The following is a 25,425-nucleotide window of genomic DNA, read 5'->3' on the forward strand; positions in this document are numbered from 1 at the left end:
TGATTTTAGTTATTTATTCCACATCAATATGCTAACAGCCAGAGGATAAGGGAGCGGTGTCTGTGGGGCTCCATTCCTCCAGTCTGCTCAGGTATTCAGCAGGATTTCACAATAATGTTCTTCTTATCCAGAGGAAGTCCTTTCATTCACTGTCGGCCAAACAGTTTTATTTGAATAAGATCTGTGAGAGGAATAAAGAAACAAATATTACCAGTAACGTAAGAGCGCCCTCTTCAGTTTGTGACCGACACTGCGGTTCTTTTTTAAAGATTCACACAAATACATCTTCCATATTTGAAATGCTCTTGTGTGTGCTGCAGATTCTTCAAGCTTAATCAATGGAAGTCAATGACACTCAGAGCTCCAGCGCTGGTTTATTGCATGTATTTATTGTCCAGGTACCTTAAAACGGTAACCATGCTAGTTAGTGAGCAGAAACAGGTCAGGGGTTCTGAATGTGCTGCTGGCTGACGACATTTTCAGTTGTACATATTTACATAGAAAGGTGACAAAAACAGTGACAAAACAACAAGAACGACTTTGCAAAATAAAAAAAATAAAAAAACTCTAAACAAAAAAATATATAAAGCAACTCTCTGGTAATCATGTCCCCATATTTGTCTGAAAGTCACTCTGCAGACATCATTAGCGTAGCGATAAAGGCACTCTGATGTTTATTATATACATTTCATTGATCTTAAATAAGGGAAGCTTACTTTTGGGGCCTTCACAGTAGGAATCACAACAGATTTGATACTCTATATTTCAAACAATAAAAACTCAAAACAAGGATAATTTAACAGACAAAGGACCTCAGGAGGCTGATGAACTTAATATATTAAACTGATATAAGTTAGGAATCTAAAAAAAAAGGCAGCATTATACGAGATATTTCTTACACTTTGTTTCAATGCAGCAACACGTACCGTACAGCACTCTGGTTTCAAGGTCCACGTCTGTTTCTGCTCGTTTTTCCACAACAAAAAAGGCTTTTATTGTTGCACATTCCTCCCTATCGACTCCTGCATAATCAGGAGGCGCGGAGAGAAAACACAGTGGCCTTGAATTGCAACGTCATAAACCTCTCTTAGCTGACTGTGCTGTGATTTTTCATTTCAGTCTGCCCAGTGCAAAAGTGTCATTTACATTGTCGAATAGCGCCGGATGGGGATGTCATTTAGCTGAGACAGAACTATTCGTTTCACAGCTTCGATGTCTGAACATAAAAATATATAGAATATCAAATAATAAGTGCGGCCGCCAGAAAAAGGGGAATTTTATTGTGAAAGGGTAATTCAAGAGTGCGCCTACGTCTACTGTTTCTCTTTGGTGTAACGTGATCTATTTAAAGTAGATCATTCGCCCTAAATGATTCGATCCTGCCAGGCACAAGATGCAGCTGCGATTAGCTAGAGAAGGCTACAGGTTGGAGATATGCTCCAGCTCATTCTTAACTGATCGATCATCTAAGCAGTGATTAAAAGTGGAAGATGAAATCTTAGAGATTAGAGAAATTAGCATGTCGAAGCTGGAAATAACATTATTCAGTCAGGTGGCGCTCATGAATATAATATGTACTGTTAAAGGGTACTTACAGTGTGTTTTAATATGCCTATGTGATATTCATTACATGTATCCATATGCTAACAACATTCAGCTGCCTTCTCATTCAAATGCTGCGACATGACCTCTGATGAGCAGGCTGAAGAGCCTCTCTGCTCTGCATGAAGCCTGCAGCTGTTCTTCCCTGTCTCATGCACTAACCTGTGTTGCTGCAGGGAAAATTAACCTCAAAAATGTTGCGTTTCAGTGTTAAACTAGAAATCATTTAAAGAATTGGCAAAATGGCACCTGAAGAGTTATCGTTTAGGAAATTTTCATGGCACTGACCATTTAAAAAAAAAGGTCTACTTTTTCATCCACAATCAGGATTGATTATCAAAGTTATAAAACATTTAGAAGAGGCTTTTAAAAGCCTGACTGTTCCTGTGCAGCGTCTAATTACTTTAAACATTCTTCTAATGTTACATTTTCAAAGAGTTAATTGAAATAAATGCACATTTTGCATTTGGGCAACAACATCATTAACCAGCTTGCATAGATATTCACCTTGCAATTTCAATTTATATCTTTTTTTTTTTTTTACAGATTTATTTCTTCAACTGTGTTTTTAAAGGCAATTTCTTTAAACTTTAACTGGGGCCAAAATCAATACAGTAGAAGACAAGTGCACGTAAACATAGCTGTCGGCTACATTAACATGCAGTACACACAAAATGACCAGCAAAATAAAACACCCCATACGCAGTAATGCAACAGTCCTACATTAAATAGAGACAATGAGATAATGTCAGGCAGCATACAACTCTACTCTATGGTCATTTTTTAAGGCAGAGTTTGAGCTGCTTTTTTCTTATATGCTGCATTTTAAATTAGTCCAATAAAATGTTAGCCTCATTATGAAACTTAATTAAACTAAACATTCTTAAAAGTTCTTTTTTAAATAGTGTTGTCGAGTCACTGAACCTCGAGTTTAGTGTTCAAGTTCGAGTCACCAAAGAAGAATACGAGTTGAGTCCGAGTCGAGTTCCCGTTACCTCAGTCCACGTCCGCGTCCTCAAGGTTAAATTATGTTAAAGGCTACTAAGCTGAGCTTTAACTCTCATCTGTGAGTCCTCATGTTTATACTGTACCCAAGTCTTACAGGGTGTGATATGGTTAAAACACGGAGCCAAATGATCAATAAATTATTGTAAATTATGTCGAGCAGTGCGGCTTTCCAGATATTTTCTTTATTGTGTTGTATTGATGAATGAATGTCTTCAACTATTTAGTTTAAAAGATTAGAGAAGCTGTTTACAGTAAATGTTTCCATGCGTGCAGTAATGTCACTGCAGCAAATATCATGGGACATTTAAGCAGCAAAACTAAAAGCTGATTTAAACTGTTATACATTGACGGGACAGAGGAAACTCCAGAGAGAACTGAATACACTTTGAGCATCTAAAATAAAACTTTAATCAGCTCTGATGGAGCTAAAGATTTTAAAGGAGGACTGTTTCACTCCAAACTTTTGGATGTGTATTTCATTTAATTAGAATTAGATTCGGACTGATCCTGTCGGCGTGTCTAGAGATTTAAACTATCAATGAAGTTACAGCGCTGTGCGTCATGCGTAAAAGCGAATACCTATGACTCCAAATCCTGTCAATGATCGAGTCTGAGTCCAAGTCCGAGTCATCAGTGCTCGAGTATAAGTCGAGTCACGAGTCCTGAAAATCCTGGACTCGAGTACTACAACACTGATTGTAAAGGGGCTGTTGGACTGGGCTGCAGGAGGCTGTACAAGGGTTTCATTGTTCTGGTGACAGTTGGTGCTTCATGTTGACGTCTACACTGAGACACTGTCAGTGGTATAAAATACAATGAAAGTGCAGGCTGACTTAATGCCACAAAATAAAGTACTGATAAGTTAAGCATTAAAAACACTAAGAATAGCACACATATTAGAGTCCAGAGGGCTCCGACAATGAATGAGGAACAAAACAAACATCAGCCCTATCGTAAGGATTTTGATCGTCTTCATCAGGGGGACGCTCCTGCTTCAATAGGATTAAAAATGAGCATTTTAAATAGTTAAATAGATATAAAATCTTGTTATCTTTTAGCACAAACTGTACACATCCTGTACCAAGACATAGAAAAATTACGTGTCGTTACATCATATCAAAAATATGTAGCTTTAGTAGCAATTTTGTTCTTCATTTATCTAGTTAGCTTAACAATGCTACATTACGCTCCACAGAAGTGAATGAGGTCTTTTTTTTTTCTAGTCCAACATCACTGCAGTGGTGCTACCGAGCCTCACAAGTCATCAGCTGTGACCGCTGCTCTGCTCCTCACCTCCCACTTCTCTACCGAATCCATTTCCCATCAGCTCCTCCGGTTACCTTTCAACACTTCCTCTTCGCCATCCAATCGGCCTCGACTTCTCCACTCATTTCTTTTCAACATGCACGCTTCAGTCGATTCTTTCCACTTTCCCGATGATCTTCTCCTCAAAGATGGGCAGGATCGCGTCATCTTCTCGTACCTCTTCAAACACCACGCCACAGTCAAACTCGTCGCTTACCTTCTTGAAATAATACCTGAAACGGACAACGAGCAAAGTTAACATCTCCACATTACTTCCCTCACAACACCAGACAACTAGAGCTCTAAAAACATTTTAAGGCAACTTGTGGTTTGACTGTGAGGAGTTTTATTTCCACAGACATGAAAAAGCAGCACAAACCTCACCTGTAATTTCCTTTCTTTGTCAGCAGTTCTTTGAACTGACCCAGTGTGACGACCCTCCCTTTGACAGACGTCCTGTACGGTATCAGCTCCTCGCAGAAGTAATACGCCACAGTGATGTTCTCACAGGGCAGCTTTTTAGTGGCTTTATGTCTGCAAAGGGAAAAGACAGAAAAAGACTTAGAAAACATGAATCTTTTCCACTCTTTTCAGATTTATGTACTTTTTTTTCCTAACATATAAGGACAGACAAGTGTGAGGGGAATGACAATCAAAACATGCTCATATTTTTACACAGCTGTGGAAAGGATGACGATGGTCAAATTACACAGTACTTAATAATGGAAAAGAAACTAAAAAGATCAAAGCACTCAAAGAAAAGAAATGAAGATGACTGTTATAAAGAATGAGACGAACATCCATCTGTGATACGAGCAACACCACACTTGGAATTTGAGTTAAACTGTGAACCGAGGTCGACTGCTCGTTCATACCGTTTTACAAATACGTCTCATTATTCTGAACAAAAAAATTCCTGACATTAAGAACAAATCTGTCTAATTGATCTGTGTAATTACATGGAGAGAATCAGATAATGACACAGGCTAATTTCCTCTAGCTGTTGTTCACATGACTGAGTGCTAATGACTGCACAGGTCGGGCACTTATAAGTTGTGAAGAAAGATAAAAATGAAGTGTCAACACAGAGGCTATCAGAGGACAGTTTATATAGGTATAAAACAAAAATAAGCACGGTTTTAAAAAAGGACATATAGTTAAAAATATATTGAAGGGGAACTAGTAAGTAAAATAGTAGAATATGTAAAAGGCTCAATACCACCAAAGGAAAGAGGGAAATATATTTTGTGCTGAGTTGAACTTTAAAGATGCATGCAACTGAGTCTAAAGGGTGATCATCAGTCATGGCAGCAGCCTCTGGGTGTGCCAGGACGCACAATGAAGTAATGTTATCCTTAGTCACCTCAAATGTTTTATCCCTGGCTTCTTCTGCACCCACTTGAATTACATAGATTGTAGCACTGTAAATAACGTAACCTCTTCGCAGGCTGATACTCTCATGAAGTTACTAAAAGTTTCACATATTAATGCATTTTGTCTCAGCAATAATATGGTTCATGCAATGTTTTAATTTAGTACTGAATTAAAGGTTGTCCATAGATGATTAGTCAACACATCACTGTGGGTGTACACTCACACAACCTAACATCCATCTGTCCTCTAACAGAAGACGACATGCAGGAGGTGGCTTAAGGGGACATTTCCATGTCTCGCTATTATGCAAGAAACTTAGATTAATATAGTTCTTGACATAATATAAGTTAGAAGTTTGAGGGGTGGGAGTGGGGATGGTTGGAAGTTGGGCGAAGACACTGCATGAGGCAACAGAGACAGGTGAGATTTAACAACAGGAAGTTAGTTATCAACACGGTCTGCAGTCAAAACCTCCCTTAATGGCAAATAGCTCTAATTTCCATAAATCACAGAACTCAGTCAAAATGCTAATTGTGAACTAGGACTAGCTTATCTGGCAAAATTTTAATGGTGTCCATTTTCTAAATTGTATACAAATATAAGCTTAAAAACAGGTAACTCAATGAATCTATAGCAGCATCATACTTCCTGTTGACATAATGTTGTCTTGATTTAGTCCAAGGGGGAACAGGCAGTATCACACCTGGAAAATCCTGAATGTAAATCAATGTAGTAAAGAAATATTAATAAATCATTGCTTATTCTTACTACAGTTCTAAGTTTCTTTGCTTCACTGGTATGTTTTGCAGGTATTGCTTCACGAATTAAAATATAAATACTGTATATTCCAATCTTCTACTTCCTCCTTCAGGCACTTTCAGGCTTGGACATAAGAGGATGTGAAATGTTCAGTCAGCCGTGATCCCTGAGTCCTCACAGGTCTGACCTGAGGCTCTCCCCTCTGGCAGTGCACCGTAATCTGCCTTTCATCTGCTTCACACAGCTCCCCTATTCCCTTCCATCTGCTAAGTACCCATGTGAGAGGGCAGAGGGACATCCAACTGAAACTTCATACGGACTTCAAAAACCCTTTTCCCAAAAACAGGAAGCATACACTCCTACGTCTGTCAGCCCCTCTCTGTTCTTCAATGAGAATCATCAGCGAGATGGCAGGGTGGAGATATAGCGTAGTTTCTGACATGGTGTCTTTTCTCTTGAGTCAACAGTTTAACCATTTTCCTTTAATGAGTGGCCGTAGTACAGGTGTGAACATGCACCCCGGAGTGTTCCAATCTCGCAAAGTACAGGCTGTGTTGGGAAAATGCTACTCGCCTGACACCATGCTAGTCTTAGCATCTCGTAGCACTGTTGGAGCTAACACCTTAACCTGATAAAGAGTTTATGGATGCTGGCTGAGTCTGAAATGACACCAACACCATTAAAACAAACTCATGGATAGAGTGTGGGATGCGACATGACGCTATGACTACAGAAACAAAGAGGAGAGAAATGCTCATTACTGATTACTAAATGTCTCGTTCAGTGGTTCTACAAACACACACACAGTCTTGGGAAACTAAACTAACATTAATGAGGATGGGAGGTGAGGTGGGTTTGCCGTGATCTATGGGGAGTTTGGAGAAAATAACTGGACATACTCGGGCTCGGAGAGCTCGCTGTCAGAGACGGCGGGCACCACGCTGAGCGGAGGGAACAGTGCAGGCCTGACTGCGGTGCGACCCCTCTGGATCACCTCCATCACATACCTGAGGGACCGAACAACCCCAGCAGTTAGACAAAGAACTGCACTAAGGAGCACACAGGCTAGAACACAAACGGGTCTTGCCCTTTGGATCAACTTAAACATATTCTGTTGAAACTGAAATGATCAACAGGACGTTTGACTCTGATGCTCAGACAGCTGCGCCTTCTTACCTTTGCTTGGGTTGTAACGTTCCAGACTTAATCTTCTCTTCCTCGAGCCGCCGCCGCACCTCCTCCAGCTGGATGAGGGGGCTGGGAGCTGGGTTGGGGGGCATGGTGGGATCCTGGATGAACGGGTGAGACGGCTGCACGTTGTTTCGCACCTCATGGCCCGTGGCCCTCTTGGACCCAGTCGTACTCCTAAAACATAAAGACATACATTTTGAATTGAAACATTCAAACTAAATGAGGCAAGTGTGTTTTTTTGTTATGTTTGCTCTACTTTGTGGGGACACAAACAAACAGAAATACTGTTGTGGAAAAGGAAAGCTTTATTTTTAGGTGACTCAACCAGTAATACTTAAGACCGAACACAGTGTAACAGGGCTGTTTGCCTGTGCATGTTAAGATTGAAGATGCGCGCACTAATGTGAAAACGTGTCATCACTGACCCGTACGGGCTCCTCTTGTGCTGAACCATTTCTTTCTGTCCTTCCATCAGCCACAGAAGGATCTTCTGGTTTTTCTCCATCTCCTCTGCAGGCGCAGGCGTGTCATACGGCCGCACTTCCTCTCCTTTCTTCATCGCTCTTTTGCACTGTGTGCCTCCTTTGCTGCTGTATAAAGGAAGAGAACAACTTGTAAGCAAAAAGCATTTTAAGACAGAAAGAAAAGAAATGATTCTGAGTGCGTACCTGTACCCTGTGTGCTCCATGGGGTTGGATCCCATACCATCAGCGTAGCTGCGAGACTTTGATCCACAATGACTCGCCTCCATGCTCCAGGGAAAGCTGCTGTGCATGGCCGCCTCAGCCTCCACCTGCTCTTTGGGCTTCCCGACGCCAGGGTGATGCATGTGGTGAACGTGTTTGTGGTGGTGCAGGTGGCTGCTCTCTCCCTTCGGAGCGTGCCTGGATGGATGTTTGCCCTGGCCCGAGGACGGTCCAGTCCCTTTGCCTCCCGGGAAACCGTCCGGTGAGCGTGACTTGGGAGAGTGGCGACCTGTGCCTGGCGACTGGCAGCCGGGGGTCTTCATCACCCGCTGGACGTGGTCGTCCAGGATGCTCTCAGGGTTCTCCTCATGGGAGTCTCCCATCAAAGCACCACTGTAGCTGAAGTCAGCATAGCGGGAGGTGTAATTCTGCGGATAAGCACCAGGGGGGAACCTGTGACTGGATAATGCTGCGGCTGTGGACATGACTTCATCACCTTCCTCCTCCTGTAGAGCAGAAACACACAAAATAATACATCAGGAATAATCTGGAATAAAACTCTGGAGGACTAAATTCATATTATAAAAACAGAGTACGAACATCTGAGATATATTACATCCAACAAAGATACCAAGCCATGTACATACTGTCATCCAATATTATTCTTTTACAGCTAATTTCCTCACACATTTGAGACAGCTGAGCATTTTTCTGTGCATATGATGTTCTCAGTTCAACCTGTAGATGGCAGATTTTCTCTCTTCTCATAAATACTGCAGTTTTTTTTTAAAACTATAATCTAGTTAAGTGTGTACTTTACCATCTGTCAAATCAGAAGGGTGGGAAGCAGTTTGCATGCATACTGCACATTTGTGTATTTGTTTCGTGTACTGACAAGTGCAAGTGACGCTGTTCACGGTGGGGACAAGAGGATACTTCTATTAACCAGAGAACACAGAGACATTACAGCTGGAGCAGAGCTCTCAGTAAGTGGAGCTTTTAGCGTTGGTTTCACATCAGAGTCATTAGAAGAATGATGACTGTAGACGTGGAGTTGTCTCAGTGTTGCCTGTGTAATGTTGACATTCAGAGCAGCTAGCTACAATGTAGAGATAAATAAAAGAAATGTCAAATCTAGATGCTGACCAGGCCAGTCCGAGAAAAAAAAAAACCCACAGCAAAGTGAGCTTGATTTATGTCAGAGCTCGCCACAGCACTCTCTGAGCCAAACAGCTGATTGAACACATTGCACGGCATGCGTAGGAATACGACTGTTGTTTGGGCAAAAACATAGTCCCAAAAGAAAGAGCTGTCTTAAGTCAGGGTGAAGTGGTGATTATATTTTGAAATATAGCGTGGACCAAAATTTTTATATGTTGGACTTTACTTACAAGGCTATTGTATGTGTCGCACAGCCCCATGTACCATGTACAGCGCTTAGCTTCCTTGTTGGTACTCCTGCCAGTACCTCATACAACCCCCATTAAAAACACATCAACTATCCCTTTAAGACACAAGAGCCTAACACCATTATTCCAAACATCTGAATAAATTCAATTCTAAATCCAATATTTTCTCTACTGAAGCTGCATATTTTACATGTAGTTCATTATATTTATTTTTGATTTTAAAAATAAATGGCGAGAAAGTGTTATAACGCAGCCGGAGAAGTTTCAGCAGAGCTTTTTTCCCCGTCGTGTGTCCTGCACAAAGTTAGAAACGCTCTGGCAGAGAGAGAAAGGAGGAGAGAGAATAAAGAGACGGCGTGGAAAGACAACAGTAGGTAGGGGCTTCACTTTTATCTTTTAGCCAGCTCGAGCACAAACTTTTTATGTCTTTTGTGTAAATAATTAAATAAACCTTCAAAAATATTCACTTTTGAAAAAAAAGGGCCGTGCCAACGGAGTTGACCTGTGCTCACCATCAAACGAGACAGAAAAGAGTTTCTCGTCCTGCTGTGCCCACTGCTTTCTTAAACTCATCGATACTGTAAAAGATGAAGTATGGAGCCAAAGATTTTCTGGCATGTCTTTAATAATTCATCCATCTCTTTTTCTCTGCTACAGCTCCAGATATGTGTGCTAGCTGAGCCCACTGGAAGTTATTCGTGGAACCGAGACATCTTCATTTAAGGCCCATTTCAACATGAAAACCACAGCAGATACTCGACATCCCGTGACGTACTGCAGCTTTACTGACAATAGCGTCTTTTCGGGAGTGTTGCCTAAATAGTCGCATGCTTTGTTTCTTTTTAACACTAAATAAAAATCAAATTCAGGGAAGCGATGCTCACAAATCTTTTCCCATTGATTTGTTTTGTGAACAGCAGGCTGCTTCTCAGATTTCAGTGAATCATCCACTTCATAGCTCGGCCTCAAGGTGCATCGCGCTAAGTGAAGCTTTTATTTCACTGGTAGCAGACTGTGAATAAGCTGCGGCACAAGAGGGTAACTCACTCACCTCCTCATGAAATAAAACTTTTCTCTCAAAGTAATCAAGAAATCACAACCAGGAAGTGCTTTTTGTATTCTAATTTTATGCTACAGAAACTCTTCCTGCATCATTTCATCTTTAAAAGCTCTGATATCCGAAGTTTACATTTCCTTTTCTCGATGCACAGAGTGTCACTACATGAAGGCAGTCATTTCATGCTCGCCTCCAGGTTTAATAAAGCGAACCACTCGCCGTGTGATGGCAGCTTCTCTCCTTCTGGGTCCAAACCACCTAAATTGTCTGCCTTGAGACTTAATACTTGGCTCCGTGTACTGAGGGAGATTTCGTTTGTGGTGGCAGCGACCATTTCATCGCCGTTCAAGTGACATCAAACAGGCGGCACGCTGTTCCAGGCTTACAAGTGGCCGAGTGTGCAGGTGCTCCACGCGATTCATCGACAAAGCCAGACCGCTGACAGGCCAGCGATGGAATTCTCCAAGTGATTCATACTGCTTTTTTGTTCCCCGTTCAGATGGCTAGCCTCATTAATTTTATTAAGGCCAGACGGATTTAAGTCGGCTTTGTTCCTGGAAACTTTAAGCCCGACGGCCAGACTCACATCTCGCTTTGGTGGTATCTCACACACATATCTGATTCTACTCAGTGTACAGTCTGCTTCTCAATACGCTACCATCATTTATTTAACAGTTCTTTTATTAGAGCAAATCAGTTATTCAGGTGAGAAAAGACTTAAAAGCCTAAACCAGGGGCTTCAGACAAACCTTTATTTGAAAGCAGGAGAATGCAAAAAAGAGAAAACGTATGTTTAAAATGTTTGAATCGTTTCAAGTTAACTCTGTTTCTGTTAATAAAGTTTTTATCTGTCTAAAGATATACAAACTGACAGTGTCAAAACTTTAAATCACAAAATATTCAAAGGCCGTTGATACATTTGCGCGTACAAAACAGCCAAATTAACAAATGTTTAGCAATTACAGCAATTCAACCAGATCCTCAGGGATGCTATGAGTGAGACAATAGTCCCATGGCCTCTTAAAAATCTCCCCATCATCATTGATTCTAACATCTGTTCATAGGATTATTTCTAACATAAATTCCATCCATTTTCATAAAAGGAGCAATTTGCCCCTAGTAAAAGCCACTGCCAGTCAAAGCTGGTGTTCTCTCTAATCGATAGAAGCAATAATATTTGAAATTGGTGCCAAAGCTGTGGAGAAAGTTGTACAAACAGCTTGTGGTTTCGCCCATTCTACATTCCTACAACACCCAGCGTGCATTGCGCCCCTCCCTCTGAAAGGATCAGCCCAGTGAGAGACGCTGGAGTGAAATACTACCGTTTTCCAGTCAAGGACATTGATCGCTGCAGGCAATGGGTCAGAGCGGTACAGAATCCAAAATATGCCGAGAATATACCGGTGGGTCGTCTAAAAAAATCTTCAGGTCTGAAGTCTACATTTCAAACCTGACGATTTTGAACGAGACATGACATCGGAGTCGGGCGTCCTAGTTTGAGGAAGTGTAGTTTAGCAAGCTCTCTGGCCTCCGCGAGGATTTTCCAGGGCCCATTGGAGAAGCGGATAGCGTCCTCTAAAGGCACAGAGCGAAATGGCATTTTTTTTCTACCATAATGGCATTAGCTCCCCATAATAGCATGATAGGACTGAGGTTGAAAACCGGCGCAACTGGCCCTTTAAGATCCAGAGAAGCTGTACTTTTTTCATGATCTGAGGATCACTCAGGTAGCCGTGACAACCCTACCTTTAGTCATATTTTGATATATTGGACATTTCTGTTTGGTCTCCAGGTATGCATAGTCTTGGTGATATAGGTATTTTTTTTAAACCTATGTTTTTTCTATGTATTCTAATACTTTTTCCCAAAACAGGTAAATAAGTTTACTCTCCCAAATTGTTTTTAAAATAAGTTCCTGTTTCCGTCTGACATTTCCAACATAGATTATTGGTAAGTAAGCCCATCCTATGGAGATAAGGTAGCACAGGCTCTGGGAAATTATCATTTTAGTTTCCTCTATTTTATTATTTTCCTTGTGATGATGTCGTTTATCTGGAAAATAATTGAAAGATTAAACCCACTATGAAAATAAATGTTAGCTGCAGACCTTAACTGCCCCTCCTTTAGGGATCCATACTTCAATTTTCCTCTCCCCCCGGCCACTAATATTATTCACTTACTGAGTAGAAGCAGCTGAGAAAGTCTCTGAGTCAAAACATTTTTGTTCCTGTCCCTTTCCTGAACTCCCTCAAGAACTCATTTAGTCCACAGGCAGAGCTCTGCAACGTGAACCTCTGCAACAGCTTACTGCTTATTCACATGTTAACCCAAATTACCTAAACAGTGGATCTGCCTGTGCTTTTAAACAGTAGGCACTGGCCGAGGAAATAAAATGAACATACCAATCGTACTCTCTTCAGCCGCTCCTCCAGCTTCTCCTGAGCCTCTCTCTCCCTCAGTACGCCCTCCAGCCTGCTGATCAGCTCTGCAGCAAACCTTTCCGGCTCCACGTGGATATCCTTTGGAATCCGGTTTGTGCGCTGGGGGGAAGAAATGTCAAACTGTGAGAGCGCTCTGCGAATTTTTGCCACTGCCAACACAATATGGGCAGTTTAACCACGCTGACCCCCTTACATCCTGTCAGTGACCACATGAAGAGACTCAAACATGAGGAGGAAACATTCAAGTAGACAGTGTCAAGTGTTAAACATCCAAAGGGAAATACATTGATGTCACTCTGGATGTTCATGCCCCATCTTAATGCTTGATTGCACGCATGTAAAGTGCTTTAAATTGCCTATATGTGTAAAATGTGCTGCGCAATTGAACTTGACTCGGACATGAGAGACTTCCTCTCCTGCAGGCACAAATTAATGAACTACAATCATCACAATTAAACATCTTTTATCTCCTGATTTGGAAGCAGAAAAAGAAGTTGAAAACGAGCCGACACTTCAAAAAATAACTCTTGTCAATCTTGTTGCCAATGAAGTGAAGCCTTGATAAATTTGTCGGGGCAGGGAAAAGTAAGAGTTCTGCTTCTGGGATTTGTGCTTCACTATACAGTCAATTCATGCATCCTAATAGGATGCTACGTGTGGAGTTTTAATTTGACTCCTTTCTCCAAGGCCTAATTAGGGCCGGGTTTTCCTACCAAGAGACAGCGTAAGCTGCAGAGGGAGGCATCAGGCTGTCACAGGGGAGGAATCATGTCTGCTAGGCTTCAGCACACACAGCTTAGGAAAGCATCAAGCTGCATTTAGACAGCCTTCTCTTTCACCATCAGCTATTCTTATACTCCATCACAGGCCCTGCGACACAGCAGAGCTTAAATATGCACATCTCCAATGTTGGAGCGGAGAAAAATACGGCGGAGACAGACAGTTAGAGAGAGGGTGTAGAGGCAGAAAGTCAGAGGGAAGGGAAATAACCTATGAATAACTCACTGGAATATGAGGTAGTGGCACTCGCCCATTTGCTTTGGCACTTTCGTGCATCTCCCGGCGATTCTGTTTGCGGTATCTGCAGGGTGGTACCCCATCTCTGGAATTAACAACAAAGAAATGTTCATGAAAAATGCTCATGAATAAACAACACAGGCAGCTTTGAAGTGCAAAGACTTCCGCTGCGTTCTTGCCTAAAATGAATAAGTCTTGATTAATCAGTACAGCGGGACGGGCATTCTCACAGGTTTATTGTGTCCCTTTTTCACCACAAGTGGTCTGGCAGATTACAGCTACATGTTAACACATCCATGAGTCAGTAATTCCATGTGGTATTGGTCATGCTGGGTTTGACACTCTCCTGTGCAGGGAGCTCAGGACCAATTAGCTGAAATCAGCCTCTCATGCTTTCAGCTTCAAACATATTTGGGTCCAGTTGTGCAAGCTTTGTAGTTCCTGTGGCATTATACCCCTGTGCCATCTCTCTACCTAGATAACAGTATTTTGTAAATCATCTTTTACCAGAACATTCAACTGAAATACAAATCCTGTGCGAGTGATCGCAGATGGTAAGAACAGTGCCTTTGGCCTGTGCCAAAACAAGAAGAAATTAAGAGCTATGACAACAAAGAATCGCTGTACAGACATTAAAAATAGGTCCTTTTGTCACAATTGCAAAATAACTAAGTAGGTTAGCGTTTGAATTTTCTGTATATTCTATAACACATGCTTTTATGACTGCTAAGAGTTAGCTATTAGAGACCGTTTCTAACAGCTTTAACGAGCAATAAGGCAATTTATAAGCCGATTCTGTCTTTGAGCAGTGCTATACGCCTTCCTTTAAAATAACAACTCGTAATACTAAGTATAGTATTGACATCTGCCTTACATTTGGGTGTTGCAGCCAAAAATGCAGCCAGGCACAGCCTTTACAGGGTAACACCTTTATGAGAAGATACTTACACACTGCTGTCGGTGAGGGAAATTGTGTCTGCGTCACTGGACATGCTCTGCTGCTCACTATCGATGGCGCTGGTTGCAGGAGCCATATCGTAAACGAATTTGACGGAGTACGGGTGGAGGGGCTCCCGACTCGGTGCATGCCTGCAAGAGAGGAAGAAATGCAGGAGATGCTGAGAAATATTATTTAGAAATAGACAAAGATATGACTTTGTAAACAAAGACAGTACACAGCCCTTTGGTGCAATCCTTAATATATCACAAACAGTATTGTTTTATAAGAATAGTTAGTAAATGTAAAAGGAAATATGTCTGAGGTTTGTATGTACCCACAAAAAACTGCCTTCCATGTATGTTTCTCTAACCGATTACTCGTCCCATTGCTTAAACGGTTAATCCCGTTGCTGTGGCTGGTGAAAGAGCGGTCAGAGAGGACGGCAACGATAGCCCACCTCTGTTCAACAAGGCGTACAAACATTACAGAAACGTGGTTCCAGCGGGTTTTACAACACTTGATAAGGCCGTGCTTTGTGTGTGCCATCTCATCCTGCTTCAGGTGGAGAGCCTGCATCGACAGGGCGCTGTGGTGAAAAGGCGCCACAAGGTGACTAGCCGCTCCCACGATGCGCTCTAGGTTAGGAAACAGCCTTGAAGCCATGACTGATGGCCAACTGGAGCGTCTCACAGCATTATTTAGCTACAGCCGGCTGCGTGCGATTCCTTTGACATCAGCGCTGAATTTGCAACGTTGCTATGATTCTTTTTAGCACAGAAAGCAACAAGCATGATAGCTTTTAAAATAACACTTAAAGGCCTACATGACACAGGGAACTTACATAGGACTACAAATGATTATCGATTAGATGTTTTTATTTAGCAACATGTAAGCTCATTTAAGAAACATGGAATGGATGTTTAACATGCTAAATCAAGGGGATCTTGGTCAAGGTCGTGCATGAAATAAATCACCAACAAAGTATACAGGTGTTTTCTAATACACCATCTATTGATGTATTTTAACAGCCTTTGCGTACACAACAATTATGTTACAGGAGTATTGAAGCGCAGGGTTTAACTGCTGCTCTTTATCTGATTCACACTCTTCAAGAACGACACGGGCAGGCTTCATTTGACACCATTTACATTCTGAGTCACTGACTTCACTGAACACACTCCTTCTTACACATGAATTAAAGATGTCGGGCATCATCTCTTTTTATTCAAATTGGAATTCCCCGAAGCGCATATCCAAAGCTATTTCCCTGTTTGGAATGCAGAAGCCCCCCCCCGCCAGAGTTCAAAATGAAACCTTTGTGACCGACTGATTTTCATTAGCATCTACATTCAACAACAGTGAATTATTCAAGCGGCAGGTTGGGGAAGGGTTGGGGACAAATAAAACATGCGGTCTGCAGAGAAAGAGTTTTAAGCTGCGATTGTACGAAACGACATTTGTGATGATAAGAAGTGAAAGAAAAAATAATTGCACATAATTGGACAATCATGCATCAGACTGGATTTGGAGTAACGACAAATGGATGATAGGAAAATAGAAATGATATCCAAACCCTCCCAGTAACACAACTGCATATTGTCTTTGTCTTAACCATGCAGAAGGAAACGACACTTTCCATTAAAGTCTTTTCTTTGAAGAGAACAACTAACAAGTTGAAAACAAACCTGAGCTGTCTCTCACATTAATGAGTGTGTAGGTCCTTCCATTAAAGGCTCATCTAAAGGACTATTTAATGTGCTTTGTTGCCTGTCTCTGAAGAGATCAGACACGGCTGATGCAGAATTTAGTTTACAAAAACCCAACGGGTGCAGCTAAAAGGCTTTTTAAAAATGAAGCACCTTTTTGTAATTCCAGCCAAATGCTTGATTGTTGAAATAATGATGTGAAAATAAGCTCATAACTGTGTTTCAGCTGCTGTGTTTCACTGCTTTTATACACTGTCCACATCCGCACATGCACATGGCTGAGTGCCTGCAGTAATTCACTGTGTTGACTTTTTCCTTTTGCTCATATCTCAAGCAAACATTGATCCTTAACAAAATTGCCTTTGGTTATGTTTTGCTAAAATCTTGTACTAAAAAAAAAAATCATTTGATTCATCTTAGGTTCTGTGGGTATCAACCCAAGAAGCCGAAAGCCAACACAGAAGAATCTAATGAGAAAACCTCAACTAGAAGTAAGATTTTAGATCAGTGATTATATTTTAGAAATCATCAGCCCTTTCTGGGACTGGACTCCAGGGAGGTATTGTCTGTCTCTCAGCTGATGTTCATTCTTGTCCTTCCTGTGCTGCAGCAGCAGAGGTCAAATAATGGGACATCCTTCAGTTGTTCTGTTGAGGTGACACACATTATTACAACTTAACCCTCAACACCCTTTAGTGCCTCGGAGAGCCTGACATTTTTAAATCCTACCCAGAGTATCCAAAAGAAAGGAAAAAAGCTCCCAGCAACACCCACTAGCAAGTCATTGTTTATTCTTATAACTTTGCTGTGTGGGATGAAGTTTGGGACAGGTCTTTCTTATCAAGTTGAGGAACTTTTTTGACTTCACTGAAAGTTGACTCAAGAAGCAGACACAGAGAGATGAGAAAAAATTCTTATTTAAAGGGCCAGTTCGCCGATTTTCAACCTCAGTCGTATCATGCTATTATGGGGAGCTAATGCCATTATGGTACAGATTACAGAGAACACCAGCTTTGACTGACAGTAGCTTTTTCCAGGGGCGAATTGCTCCTTTAAGAAAGGGCTCTCTGTGAAATACAGCAACAATATTAGGTTCTACTGGGGTCTTAAGGGTTAAACAATAACTGCAATAACAATAAGGTCTCAAATCCCTCCATTAGATTTGGTCTAACAGTAAATATTGTTCCTTGCAACCTGTCAACACACCTAAGATGATTCTATTGGACTTTTTTCAAAGCCAGTGGCTTCCTCCTTTCCTGATGATTAACCTGCATTACATAATAAGCTTAACAAGCAGTGACATTAGCTTAGTTGTAATGGGCAATTACTTTCATCGTTACACTTTATTTTTCAAAGAAACAAGCGTAAGCATGTAACTAATGCTAATTCCCTTTTCCATTTGTTTAACATGATTACAGTTTCTCATGCAGGAGGTTCACAAGCATGTAAACAAGCATCCACAGTCTCATTACTCTGAGCCTCTTAGAGTCGCACCGTGTCTGTTCTGTCATTTGAAAAGCTCATGTGTATAAAGCTGAGCAGACACCGTCACAATTATTCACATCATTTTAGCCTAAAACTGGTCGCGCCCCGACTCATTTTAGAATTGGGATGATTTTTTGTCATGTAGGTAAATCATCAGTCATGCAGTTTGAACTTTGAACTTGAACTTCCCTGATCAGATAAGTTTCAGGCATGTCAGAAATTTTGGTCAGGTGCTTTTAAACTTCACTGCAGGACAGACAGACCACAGTCTGCATCTTCCAGCCATTGTTTACTCTTCATAGCTTCCACTCAAGGTAGAGCTCCACAAACTGAAGCTGCGTGTCTCTTTTTTTTGTTTACATTTCTGAGGAAGCAGCCATCTTTTTTGAATAATCTTTATTGAAATTGTCACTGGACATAACCATAACCTGGTGTTCTGTGTTAGGAGCAAAGTGGTCCATTATTCCATACAGTGTGAGCATGAAGTCACATGTTTATGTAGAAAGGCTGGTTAAATCAGAGCCCGTAACAATACAAACATACGTGTTTTCCCATACTGATACCTGCAAGTGCAAACATTAAATAAAACCAGAATTACAATCACTGAAAAAAGGGAGCCCAGACTTCTCGGATGGCGTGTTAGTACAATAAGCCACTATCTGATATTTACATGGAAAAATACTCAAATGGCATTAACAACACAAACAGAGAAGTTAATTAACTGAGGTGACAACTTGCTGACAGCTAGGTGTCATTCAAAGCTGCCACACCCCTTTTCATGCATAATGAATACAGTGTTCAAATTCTCCCTGTCAGCTAAAACCACAACAAAGTGTCGTCTTGTTTTTTTCTTCAGGTCAGATTTGCTTTGAACGCTTTTTTAACAACAGCCCGCTTTAGAAAGAAGCATTACGACTGCTCTGTTATATAATTAAGTTATAAGCCTAAATCAATTCAAACAATGTTCATTACATTATTTACAGCTGTGCTGTTTCTACTGACAAGACAAAATCTCTTCAATGACAAAGGCCTGTTGATACTGACAGTATGTTCCTGTTAGCTGTTACATCATGGTGACATGGTGAAAGCTGCACATAGCTTAGCTTCTGTGTTGGTACTCTAGCTGGCTTCTCCAAACAGGAGCTGTGTTGACTGTGATCTACTAAACCTAGCAAGGTTTCTGTTATCAGGTAAAATCTTTTGTTATAATGTCCGGTAAAAAAATATTGTGCATGTTCAACAAAAAAAAATAGCGTATCACTGATTCATTATAACTCCATCCCCTCAGCGCTTCAGGAATATGCTAAACCAGCCATGTGAACCATTATTGGTCATTTTGGATTTACCGGCGAGGATGAGTCACCAGCACTCATCGATGCCACGAGCGCACGGGATGCCAGCTCTGCGATGACAGTGAAATATATCCCTATTAATAGCCTATATATTAACTAATATTAGTACGTATAGGATGCAGTGGAGAAAGTGGTCATTTGAGCATGAGACATGTTGTTCCGCTGTAAATTTAAATTCAGTGAAGTGTCTGAACTGAACTGTAGACAGGAGTCCCTGTTCACAGAGACAGACAGAGTGATCGCTGTCTCATGCACGCCTCCTCCGCAGGTTGAAAGTGCAACAGTTAAGCGCATCGTGTAGTCATGTTTGGACACAATAATTGTAGGGACAATTCAGTAATTCCTCTACCCAATTTTACACCCTTGATATAGCCTGCCTATCAGGTGTTTTTAAGTGAAATAAATGCAGATAATATTTGACCGTAATTTCACCCATTTGACCATAACATTGAAAGCTTCCAGGACACGAGGACCGGCACAAGATTACAAGATCATTCTTTGTTGAAATATCAGAACATGCCCTAAATGTATCCCTACGACCTGTCCCAGGAGAACAGAGATCATTACTCAGCATCCAGGTGTTTGCTACAACAGTTTAAAAAGTTTGTACTGTAACTGTCCCGTGCAGTAATAAAGCATCGGGTTAAAAAGGTTAAACGGTTAAAAAGACGACTAACCAGATTTACGAGATTCACAAACAACCCAAAAAGATCCGTCATCAAAGGAAACAGGCACAGAGCAGGATAAATGCTGGACATGCAGATGAGCAGCTGCAATTTACAAGTTAAGTTTGGCCATGAAGCAGAAAAACAACTGTAGATTGAACATCAAACTGACTTTGAGCTAATGTTTTTCATCAGCAACCAGCGGGCCATCAGCAGATTGGGCATTGCATGGATCTTAATCCAAAGTAAATCTATTTAGACATCTCTCTTTGAGGCTAAAAATGCTTTTCAAAGCCGAGAAGAAATTATATAAACGATTCTGACACACACATATCTGGCCAACACAGTCAATGTTTTTCTTCCTTTTTCCGAAAAGGAAACCATTTGCCCATAAATGCAGACCTCATATTAAAGAATAGAAATTAGAGCTCCTCCTTAAACAAATGCAGCATTCTTTCATTACAAACCTGTCTAAAGAGAGCACGATTCCCACAGTACCTGCATAAGAATAAAAACTACATCCTTCTAAGAACAAGTTAACTTCTGCAGCCTCTGACATTTCCTCTCCACCAGGAGTCAATACACCATCTCCCTCTCATCTGAGCTGTCTCTTGTGCTGAACTCACACTCTGTTCTCACTTCAAACTGGAGGCAGCGCTCGTGGCATTGGGGGGGGGGGGGGGGTTTCAGGTTTATTTCTAATTCAGCAGTTTGCAGAGAAAAGGTGTGTTAGTTCGGAGCTCAAAGTGAAGCTTTCTAGATCGCTGAGAGGATTTACCTGTACTCGCGACTGTCCTGGAATCTCGGGCTGTTGGCGACACGCTGCGATGCCGTCTCCATTAGCAGCTTCTGGGTTAGCCGGTTGCTCGGTGTGGGGTCGCACTCGGGCTGCTCCTCTGGCTCTTGCTCGCATCTCCATTCCTCATATTCATTTAAAGGTGGTAAATAACCCGACAGCCCTTTTCCATTCCCTGAGACAGGGCTCTGATTGCTGTACAGCTTGGGGCTCTCTCCTCCTGTCCGTGTATATTCCAAATATATGTCAGACTTTAGAAATAAAGGATAGGTGTTTTCCTCCAACATTGTCTGGATCTCAGTCTGAGCCTGGTCAAACATTGCAGGATCAATTTGGAGCTTGACGACGCAGTCTTTGATGAAGGACTTGGTAGCTGGTTTGATCTGTCTAGAGACTATCCCATTGTTGTCCAGGATGTATTTCTTATAGATAGCTTTAGCCAGTTTAAGCTTTCTGTCCTCATTTCCAAGTTTGCGAAAGCCGCTGCAAGCAAACCAGAAGTCCAACATATCTGCGCAGTCCTCCTGCTTAAGGAACGTCCTAAACAGCTGGATGCCATCTTGGTCATCCAGGAGAGAGTGAAGAGATTCTGCCCACTTTAGGTAGGGTGGTGTCGGGGAAGCGCTTCCCTCCGGCTCGTAACCCAGGTCTAAGTCAGGTCGCCTGGGTGTCGCCACGGACGCCTCACATTTGAGGCTCTCGCTCTTTGAGGAGAAGCCGGGGTTGCTGTACTGGCGTCCATCGCTGCACACCAGCTCACCTTCTTCCCCCGGCACTGGAGGCCTGGGAGCATCCTCAGTAAAGCTGCCACCCAGGTCTGGTAAGTAGTCCCGTTTGTCGCTTATGCTCATAGTCCCAGCATCCACAAACCACGTCCCCGTAGAGCCCGCACTGCAACGCTATCAGATCCAGACCTCTACTTACGCCGCTGTAAAAATACTCCTGCAATAAGGGAAAATATAGAATGAGACGCAGCTTCATCACATCATTGAGCAGTGCTAGCTTTGACACAGCACTACTATGAGAATTGTTTCTATACTTATTATCAGATTAAACGCCAAATATGCGGACAAACAGTTCATTGCTGGAGATTAATTATGTACTGTAATCGCCATACGCTCGGTTACAAGAGCGCTGGATCCTCCAGGGAGATTTTCAGACTTTTGCACAGTTTGCATTTGATCAGATTTTCATGAAAAACTTATGACTTTGCCAGTTTCCGGCTGAAAATTTATGCAAATTATGCGAGAATCTGGAGGATTTAAAATTATGAGACAAGCTTTAAAATCAGAAAGTAGCTTACATGCAGCAGGTTCTGCATGATAGGCCGGTGATGTCGGCTGTTTGGGGTTCCAGTAGGAGGACTATGTTATTACATTCTTTGCAATGCTGGTACAGTTAACATATTATAGAATAAGGTAATCAATGTAATAGAATAACTTTGGAATTTATGATGACATCAACTCAGAAAGCCTTTACCCAAAAACACACAAAAAAATATTCCATGCACTTGACCTTATTTGACCGCATATTCTGCATAACATCTGAAAACCTGTGCAGAAATTGAAAACTGGGGTCATTAGGCTTATAAAGCGGTTTTATAGTCTATAATTGTGCAGCACTGAGTCACATTCAGAGTTATGTGGGCGTGCTGTGGTAATCCAGGCCAAGAGTCGTGGCTTCAGTGCAGTCTGGCTGTGAAGCCGCTCTCTATCAGGCAGTAGCATGAATATGGTGAAGCGTTAATGTATCCTCTCATTTGTATGCAGAAGCATATCATTACTTTACACAGCTACTCCGGATTCATCCAAATGAGTATGAGTGTTTCATCACAATGGTTAAGTCACTTGAGGTTTACAATATGAACTCAATAACAAAGCAGCCTCAGTCTCTCTAGTATTAGCTGATATTAGCATTACTGCAGATGATACGCAATTGATCTTTGGATCATATTCTCTCCTTATTCCAATCCCTCTGCTATCATAGAGCAGTGTGAGCTGCAGAACAGCCGAATGATTTTAAGGATTGAATGTCTAGTTCAAGGACACATCCTGATCCCAGAGCTTTGTTGCTGAGCAAACACATAGCACTGCTTATACGTCCACCTCTACAGACCAATACAGCTTATGATAAAGCCTGCAGATACAGTGTCAGGGACCATTTTAGTGCTGGTTTCCTTACCACAGCGAAATAAAAACAGCTTTTCTCTTGACTGATTAAATTCACACATCCATGCAGCAGGCAGTGTTTTTTTGACAGCCGTGGGCAGGACATCATGGTGCCCAATAATGGCTCTATCCAATCAAAACAAGAAGGGAATTCACAGGGAATGTGCTCTGTGCACATGTACATGGCTTTTAGATTTATAATTTTAAAGGACTGACAAATAGGTTGCCATCACGTTCCCTGTAGGACACACCCACTCTCTTTCTTGTCCAATACAGATATCATTTTCGTGATTGAACAAAGACAGTAAAGAGAAGGTTGGCAACAGTGTATTGTTGGGAATTACGGCTCTTTAAAGCGAGCTGGATCTTTCGAACGGCTCTCCGAAAGGAACGCAGCCGTTATGTCCGACGTGAGAGAGTGGTCGGATTCGCGAACGCCTGCACTACATTCTCCCGTGTCAACACACGCATATTTCACATTCTGCACTTTTAAAATGTAAGAGGAAACAGCAGAATAATGTAGGAAAAATGTATGATTTGCCAATAATTTACGATACAACTGTATGACTACAGAGATGTCAACAACAAAAGAAAAAACACACTTGCTGGAGGGTTATAATGTTGCTCACTGTTGGCACTATGTTGTGGCGACATTATTCCGCTGCACCTGACCTAGTACAGCGGAGTTGCAGTTGGAAAAAGCTGTCTGTGGTAATTCAGCATAAAGGGGAGTGGATCTCACCTACGACCCGGTTCCCGTCGTTTGCACCAAAGAGCCGTTCAAAAGAATCGCATCGTTCGTGAACGTCACAACACTACAACGGTGCATTTCTCTGCACTATCCTGAAGTGTGGGCAGCACGTGCACTGTGCATAGGTGTGCTGAGCAAACTGCCTATAATAACCACATCATTTGTGATACTCCAATGCAAGCATATTTCATGGCAAGAAAGTGAAAATGCTAAGTAATTCACCTTGAAGTCAAACTAGCTTCTATAATGTTCTATAATGTTCTATAATGGCTACCTGTATCGGCACGAGAGAGGTTCGGTTAGCGCGTGCATATTCAAATTAATGGTTAGCGGTCACAGGTGTGTGGTTTCACAGGAATATTTAGAGGTTTGGGCGTGATTTTAGCCGGTCATGGCTCGGTTCAGGAAAGGTCCCTTTTATCCTGAAACTGTATCCGTTTGTTCCTCTGAAGTGAGCCTCTCATCACATTCATGTCTTGGCCTCTCCAGAATGAGCAGAACAGCAGCGGCGAGTGGGGGAGGGGAGCTAGAAACAAACTCCGTACACACACATATACACACACAGTCACACATACACACACACACACAGCCAGGCCTTTCAGCAGCCGACCGACAAGTGCACAACTTTGTCACACTACTCACCTATTAATATCTGTCCTATCTCCGCTAACAGCCGTTCAAATAAACCAAAAACATGACGACCGCAAACATTTCCCCTCCCGTCAGAGGACACAGAGGGAATCCCACATCAATTTCCGAGCAGATTTACAACCAGCGAAGCGATGGCACATATCTCCCGACTACCGCAATCCCAATCTGAGCTGGGAGAGGAAAAAAAGTGACACATACTTAACCGGTGGAAATCTTCCTGCTGCTTCCGGCTGCATCGGGCATTTGGACCGGCACAAGTCGCCGTGAACAGTGTCATAGTTGAGAATTGCAAGATTTTAAAAATAACAAAGAAAACAGTCCGCTCTCCACCTCTCCATGGCTGTCTCTCACTGTCTGTGCGGAGCCAGCCGAGGCTACACAGACAGCAAGGATGCACAGCGCCTCGCCCGTTCACTACACAAACTACCAGTGTTTAGTGTTGGTACATGTGGTACACTGTTTTTTCCCCTCTCCAACCCTATCAAGAATTAAAATACATATCTTTTAAAAATTAGGTTGTACTATTCCCTTTCTTGCTTTTTTTGGGTAAGTCAGCAAAACATTAATATCATATAATCAGAAAGAACAGGGTATTGGCTACTGGCTAATATCTTTTTAAATCAAATATTAAGTCGTTTGTAACAGAATTCAAATAAATAATCCCTATTAAGTGAAAAATAAATCAATATATTTAACATTTTTATTGCAATCGTGTTCAAAGCAATTAATTGGGGTTGCTGTTAATTAGGGATGCACGATATTGGATTTTTTGGCCAATATCCGATATCGATACTGATATATTAGGCACATGTTTTTTTGCACCTAATAGCAGAGAACACCGATAACGTGTCGATAATATCGTGCATCCCTACTTTTAATAGCTAAGGATAGACTGTCTTGTGTATATGCTGTATTCAAATAGTAAAAATGTTGTACAAGTGCAAATTTGACTATTTATCATGTCAGATCAGACCACATAACAAAACAGGTGTGCAGAGATTTTGTATTGCATACAAAAAAAGATGCAGAGACACATTTGTCCTGACTCTGTGTGAAGACTAC

General features: G+C 41.7%; 1 protein-coding gene across 5 annotated transcripts; it reads right to left on the reverse strand.

Moving 5' to 3' along the window:
* Nucleotides 1-374: 374 nt before the first annotated feature.
* Nucleotides 375-24,697, reverse strand: axin1 (axin 1). Of its 5 annotated transcripts, XM_069674597.1 has the most exons (11): nt 24,562-24,697; nt 20,776-21,735; nt 14,798-14,938; nt 13,838-13,934; nt 12,794-12,931; nt 7,914-8,431; nt 7,665-7,826; nt 7,225-7,413; nt 6,948-7,055; nt 4,300-4,449; nt 375-4,148 (listed from the first exon to the last, which is right to left on the reverse strand). In XM_069674597.1, exons 2-11 carry the CDS (start codon nt 21,642-21,644, stop codon nt 4,022-4,024), a joined length of 2,499 nt encoding a protein of 832 aa, XP_069530698.1. In that variant the 5' UTR covers nt 21,645-21,735; nt 24,562-24,697; the 3' UTR covers nt 375-4,021. The 5 variants fall into 5 exon arrangements, with proteins under 5 accessions (XP_069530698.1, XP_069530695.1, XP_069530697.1 ...); XM_069674594.1 differs by lacking the exon at nt 6,948-7,055 and having other exon boundaries at nt 7,665-7,829; nt 7,908-8,431; XM_069674596.1 differs by lacking the exons at nt 6,948-7,055; nt 24,562-24,697 and adding an exon at nt 24,355-24,441.
* Between the last annotated feature and the right edge of the window lie 728 nt (nt 24,698-25,425).

This window comes from Semicossyphus pulcher, unplaced genomic scaffold (genome assembly GCF_022749685.1).
Source record: "Semicossyphus pulcher isolate SPU_LCO1_2020_fin unplaced genomic scaffold, fSemPul1.0.p SCAF_23, whole genome shotgun sequence".
Lineage (NCBI taxonomy): Eukaryota > Metazoa > Chordata > Actinopteri > Labriformes > Labridae > Semicossyphus > Semicossyphus pulcher.

Excerpts from the sequence above, each read along its gene's own strand:
- axin1 (XM_069674597.1), bottom strand. The coding sequence starts at position 21,644 with ATGAGCATAAGCGACAAACGGGACTACTTACCAGACCTGGGTGGCAGC. Across the intron at positions 12,932-13,837 it reads TGCCACTACCTCATATTCCA|CGCACAAACCGGATTCCAAA; the intron begins GTGAGTTATTCA and ends TCTTCCCCCCAG. Across the intron at positions 7,056-7,224 it reads ACGTTACAACCCAAGCAAAG|GTATGTGATGGAGGTGATCC; the intron begins GTAAGAAGGCGC and ends TCGGTCCCTCAG.